The sequence below is a fragment of the Macrobrachium nipponense genome, chromosome 20 (assembly GCF_015104395.2).
Source record: "Macrobrachium nipponense isolate FS-2020 chromosome 20, ASM1510439v2, whole genome shotgun sequence".
In the NCBI taxonomy this organism is placed as follows: domain Eukaryota; kingdom Metazoa; phylum Arthropoda; class Malacostraca; order Decapoda; family Palaemonidae; genus Macrobrachium; species Macrobrachium nipponense.
In genome coordinates, this window is record NC_061089.1 from 14984885 (window position 1) to 14991079 (window position 6195).

Here is a 6195-nt window from a genome sequence, read left to right on the forward strand (position 1 = left end):
CCCCCATATTTCTTAAGGTTTCCAGAAAAAGTGGGGAGGCTCTTTGTACCCGCAGACTTTTTCATTTGTTTACCCTTCTCTCTCTCTCTCTCTCTCCCGTATTTCTTCTTGGGACTGGATTCCCTGCTGGTATCCTCGGTTTTATAGCATTTTACTCTACCAGTTGGGAATTGCCGCCTTGCTGATGATAATAATAATTATAGTGTCATGTATAAATATCTCTAATGATGATATTCTTATGACTCATGTATTTACCATACTGCATTTTGCTAAAATTGCTGTTCCCTTTAACTAATCTCTTAAAAGAGAAAGAACCCTTTTTGTGGACCAAAGATTGTCAGTCCAGCTTTGAACAGATGAAACAAGCATTAATCACTTCTCCAGTGCTAGTAAAGGCTCAGATGACTAAGCCCTTTGAATTATTCACTGATGCTAGTTTAGATTATGTAGGTGCTGTTTTGATGCAGAGACAAGATGTACAGGTAAATTGGATATTTCTCTAAGAAGCTGAAGCCAGTTGAACAGCGGTACAGTACCACTGACAGGGAAGCACTTGCTATTGTCTTAGCTTGTCGTAGGTTCCGTCATTTTCTTTTCTTTGGGGTGTTTCATTTACCATTCACACAGATCATCAGCCTCTAGTTTCAGTGTTCAAGAGAAAAACAAAGTCACCTAGAATGAGCAGATGGGTAATTGAGATGCAGGATTACCGTTTCAAGGTAGAATATAGGCCAGGTAAAGATAACCCGGTGGCAGATCAACTAAGTAGACCAGTCAGAGTAGTCTTTCATCAGAGTAGGGACAATTATCTTGGTCTGAACAAAGATGAGTTCAAAGAAAAGCAGTTAGAGGAAACAAGGTGGGCGGAACTAATAACTTTCCTAGAAGGTGGTAAATTACCACGCAAAGGGTTTCCTAGAGCTTTGATTAATCCATTCATGTTATATGAAGGATTGTTGTATCTCAGTGCAGATAAAGTTGATAACTCAATTCAATTGAAATTAGTAGTTCCTAAGGACTTAACAAAGGCAGCTTTGAAGTTAGGTCATGAATCAATGTCACGTCACCTGGGTATACGCAAAACAATTGATGCTATTGAAAACTTGTTCTATTGGCCTTCATTGCGTACAGATGTTACTAAATATATAAGTGAATGTTACTAAATATGTAAGTGAATGTGTTATGTGTCAAAAACATAAAGCCAGTAGTTCTTTACAACAACAGTTCCAAGAATTGCCTCCTGTAACTAAGCCTTTAGAGCGAATCAGTCTTGATTTAACTGATATGCTATCTGGTGCAAATGGTTATAGATATGTTTTGACTGTTATTGATCATTACAGCCGATATGTCAAGTTCTATCCTTTGCGAAGTAAGTCTAGAATTAAGCAAAAACTTCTTATTCTATTTGAATGACTTTGGTGTACCTTTGACAGTCATTCTTGACAATGGTGCTGAATTCACCTCAAACCAATTTAGACAATTATGCCAGGAACAAAGATAAATGCTGGTTACATTACCCCATATCATCCACAAGGAAACAGTTTAAGTGAGAGAATGCATAGAACTATGAAAACAGTACTAAATGTGATGTGTAAAGGACATCCTTATCAGTGGCCTAAATACTTAGGTGAAACACATCGTGTGCTCAATTCTGCTGTACATACCACTCTGGGTGAACATGAACAACCTCACTATGTATTTTTCTCTCGTAGAGCCCCTAGACAAGTGACTAGTGTGTTGCCCACAATTACGGATGATGTAGAAGACACTGCCATTGCAAAGGTTCATGAAATAATTCAGAAAACTCAATAGAGATGGCCAGTAAGTATCGTGCAATAGCTAACCAAAAGAGGAAAAATGAGAGCGGATGAAAACTCGCTTGTTTGGGTTAAAAATGAAAATGTGATTCCTAGCACTAGTAAGAAACTAAACCCCAGATGGTGCGGTCCATATGTAGTAACCAAAGTGTTTAGGGATGGTGCTAAATATGAGTTGAGAAACATGTTTGACCAAACCATAATTGAACGTGCTGCTGACAAAGTGAAACCCTTTATAGTACAAGAACAGTGGTTAGTAAAAATGCAGGAAATGGATGATATCACTCCTGATGTAGTGAATGAAAGAGTACAAACCAGAGGTGCTAATAATATTGTTCCTCCCTCTAGGTTAATAGAAGAACTGTGAGATCATTGTAATTTTTGTACTGTATTTTTGTATTTTCTATGAAGAATGTTTTGTATTTGCATGCTTTAGAAGAGTTCATATATATATAACCATTATGTACATTTCCAAGTATATATTCTAGTATGTATATGTTAGGTTCATAGATTATGGATCTGATGATGACACTACCCGTTTTGTGTACTGAACTTATACTCATTGAGTTTTGTTTGAACTTAGTTGAGTTTTGTATGAAGAGCTACCCGTCCAAAAGCTTTACAAACTCTGGTTGAGTTGCTCAAGTTACGTGACTGACGTGTAAGTTAGTCATTAGGGTGCTTTTAGAGGTATATTATCTTCAAAGGAAAGTTTTTCCTGCTTATGGTTGTTGAGTGAATGAGCCTGAATGTTGGTGTAAGCGATTGTTTGTGAGAAAAATAACCATAAAGTGCGGTTATATCCCTAATGAGGAGTGACTAGATCTTAACCGAATTTAAGATCACTCTTACATAAGTGTTTAACTTGGTAAAGTTATTAGGATGGTTAGGTAGAAACGCGCCTTAAGGGTGGCGTCCCACAACTTGCTCTGTACGTCTGTTAGCAGACCTTAAGGATTAAAAGTTCAGCTTATATCTCTGGTTGAGAGGTGGGCAGTTTATATCTCTGGTTGAGAGATAGGAAGTATTTACTGTGTGCAGGACCTGTATTGTTGTTGTCAGATTTATGATCTACCCTAATATTATAATTAAGGGATTGGTTGTCCTTGATAAGTGAAAACCAATTTCTGTAGGAGTAAAGTGGTGTAATGATGGAAATCACTCATTTAGCATTTATGACAGTACCCATGGAAATTGGTGGACTGGAAAACTGAATTGGTTTTCATCTTATCAAGATGTTAAGTTAGCCACTCGAAGTTGAGATTGTCTATGATCGAGTGTACGTACCTAAGTATGTAACTGTAACCAAGTGCTCAGTTGCATAAGCTCAAATTGCTCTGTTCGAGACGAGTACGGCAATGCTGAGGGGAAACGAATGTATCTCCCCTTATATTAATTTGAAATGACGTATTTCTCCCTTGTAAAAGGTATGCACTTGTCGTAGTTTATAATGTATATGTTGCCATAACACTTGGTAGTGTTTCTTTATACTTTTACTTTGATATAACTGCCAATTGCCAAGAATTGTAATGGTACTGTTACGTAAGTTGCACCACGTTGAGTTTGCATGCTGTTGCAATTGTACCATCAACTATCTGTAGGCTAAGATGTGAATTAGTATTCCAGGTTTATAAAAATGATACTTCTAGAGTAAATTCCACCTATGTTATGCATATGAAGTCAGGCTAACTGCGATGTGTAACAGTAAAGTTAGGCATGAGTAGCATAGCCTAAAGGCCTAACGTTAACTGCATGCTCTTTGGCCCAAGAATGCCATCCTAAATGAACTGTTTGTACTTTGTATTACAGGGAACCAGTATAGGGGTAAGAACCAGTATAGGGGTCCAATGTAAGAATCGGTGTTGGTTCTAACTGGTATTGAAGGAATACAGCTAGGAATAAGCTGCTTTTACAATATATCCACCTACTGTTAAGAAGAAATATTAAAAAAAAAAAAAAAAAAAAAAAAAAAAAACCGGGAGCCAGCCTTTCCCTCAACCCTTATTACAAAAATGAAGATTCGACCGTCTCCGACGTCAAGTACCTGTTCCAGCTAAGGACAGGCCAAGAAGTATAGTAGCCTAGGCCTATGAGGTACCTATGGTTTGAATTGTTATGTATAGGCTAGTCTGAGTTAATTGTCCTAAAATGTATGGTAGCCTCCGAATGTTTAAGTCAGGACAATTGACGACACATCAGTACTGTATACATATGCAGTATGGTAAATACATGAGTCATAAGAATATCATCATTAGAGATATTTATACATGACAACAGCTTATGCCAACTGTGTATATTTACGTACCTCCACACAATTTGTATTTATATAAATAAAATCAATAGCAAAATTTAACGTGTATTATGGAGTTATAAACTATCAATAATATATTTCTCTGTGTCTCAGCTACCAAAATCTCCGCATGAGTGGGAAGTAATAGCCAATGAATTCTATGAAAGATGGAATTTTCCTAACTGCCTTAGGGCCATAGATTCAAAACATGTGGAGATCAAGAAACCTGCGAATTCTGGTTCGTTTTACTTTAATTATAAGAAGACTTTCAGCATTGTCATGATGGCAATTGCAAATGCAAACTGAGTTATTGATGGTTGATGTTGGTGTCAATGGCAGAGTATCTGACGGTGGTGTGTTCGCTGTGTCTGAGTTTGGAAGGACGTTCAGTGAAGGCCATCTACACATCCCTAAACCTCGGTGCTTGACAAACAGTGATAAAGAACTGCCGTTCACATTTGTGGCAGATAATGCTTATCCGATGTCAGAGAACTTAATGAAGCCCTATTCACAGTCTGAATTAGATGAGCAACAACAAGTTTTCAACTATAGATTGAGTCGTGCAAGACGAGTAATAGAAAATGTATTTGGCATTTTGACATCTCAATTTGAAGTATTTCAAAAGCAAGAATAATTGTGCTAGCCTGTTGTTATTTACATAATTATTTGGCAAAAAAGAAGAATGTAGAAAATGTTTTGGATGAACACAAATATGGAAGATTCTGATTCAAGTAATAATATTAATGAAGGTTTGCAAAATACAGAAGATAGTTGTATAACTGAAGCTTTATTGGTGGCTAAAATGAATAGGGATCAATGCTGTGATTATTTCAATAAAGAAGGTGCTATTCCTTGGCAAAGTCGCAAGCATTAGTTAAATCATACATAGGTTAAATTACGGAAAAATATCAGATCTATTTTGTTAGTATTAAAAAGTATTGCTAATACCTTTAACAAGAATGTTGGAACAAAACATTCAAATAGTTTTTCTTAATATCTGTTGATTATTGGGCTATACTTTTATATTAAAATCTTGAGAAATAAATATATATGAAATTGCTACTCACATTTTCAATTTCCTGTGATTCAAGACAATCATCCTCACTATCCATGGTGTTAAGGGACTCTGCGGGGTTTCTTGATCACTGAGGAACTGCATTTCATCAAAGTACCACAATGTTTCATAATTTCCTCTGTTCCGGCTCCCGACTACTTGGCGATGTCGACCTTCTTTAGCTCTTTAAGGAAATTGGTCCTCAGTGCATTGACTTTCTTCTTACATCATCCATTTTGGCTTTGGGAAACTTCTCCCTGTATTTCTTTAATAGAAGTTCATAATCCTTCTTCTTTTTATCCCTGTTGTTATAGTCACTTGACTTCACCTTCCATAATGAGGGCAAGGCCTTATATACTCTGATACGATCGGGGTATAAAGGCTCGATCAGTTTATTTTCCTTTATGAGTAGACACCTCCTCGACCTCCTCAGACATGTCGAAACGACGACGACCGTAGAAATGACAAAATTGATCAATACTACCCACAGACGACAGCAATCTTTCCCCGTCAAGTCGGAACTATTGAACTACCCATCAATCTTAAAACTATACGGTCAATATGATGGACAATCTCGGCATTATTGTCAATTTTATTGACCGTGTGTAGAGGCCTTAAGTGGACAGGACCCGCCCACTTTTAGGGAAAATCGATACCAATTGACGAACTACATCATTCGTTTTAGCAATTAAGTCCCTCTGTGGGGAGAAGAAAAGGGATCTGATTACTATATTAGTGCTTGGAAGTATGTGTAAAATTTCATTTTATTATAAAAATATCATTTTTACACATATGACTTAACAAGCACTTACAGTAATTAGCTGATTCCACATTGAAGGAGGGGGAATCATGGACTATACTCTGTTTTTTTCCATCTGTCCATCCGCCTGTGGTGTTTTTGTATGGTAACACTGCGTCCCGGGCTTTAGATAGTTACGCTATTTGTAAGTTTTATGTAAATAAAAGGATATCTGGGTGTACATTTGCAACTGAAAAGTGTTTTAATAATTTACTGTATGCGAATTACACCGTTA

The 6195-nt window shown here is 36.9% G+C and overlaps 1 protein-coding gene across 1 annotated transcript; it reads left to right on the forward strand.

Moving 5' to 3' along the window:
- The first annotated feature begins 4420 nt into the window (after positions 1-4420).
- Positions 4421-4741, forward strand: LOC135219796 (uncharacterized). The gene has a single exon (XM_064256874.1). It carries the CDS (start codon positions 4421-4423, stop codon positions 4739-4741), a length of 321 nt encoding a protein of 106 aa, XP_064112944.1.
- The last annotated feature ends 1454 nt before the right edge of the window (positions 4742-6195 follow it).

Excerpts from the sequence above, each read along its gene's own strand:
- LOC135219796 (XM_064256874.1), top strand. The coding sequence starts at position 4,421 with ATGGTTGATGTTGGTGTCAATGGCAGAGTATCTGACGGTGGTGTGTTC.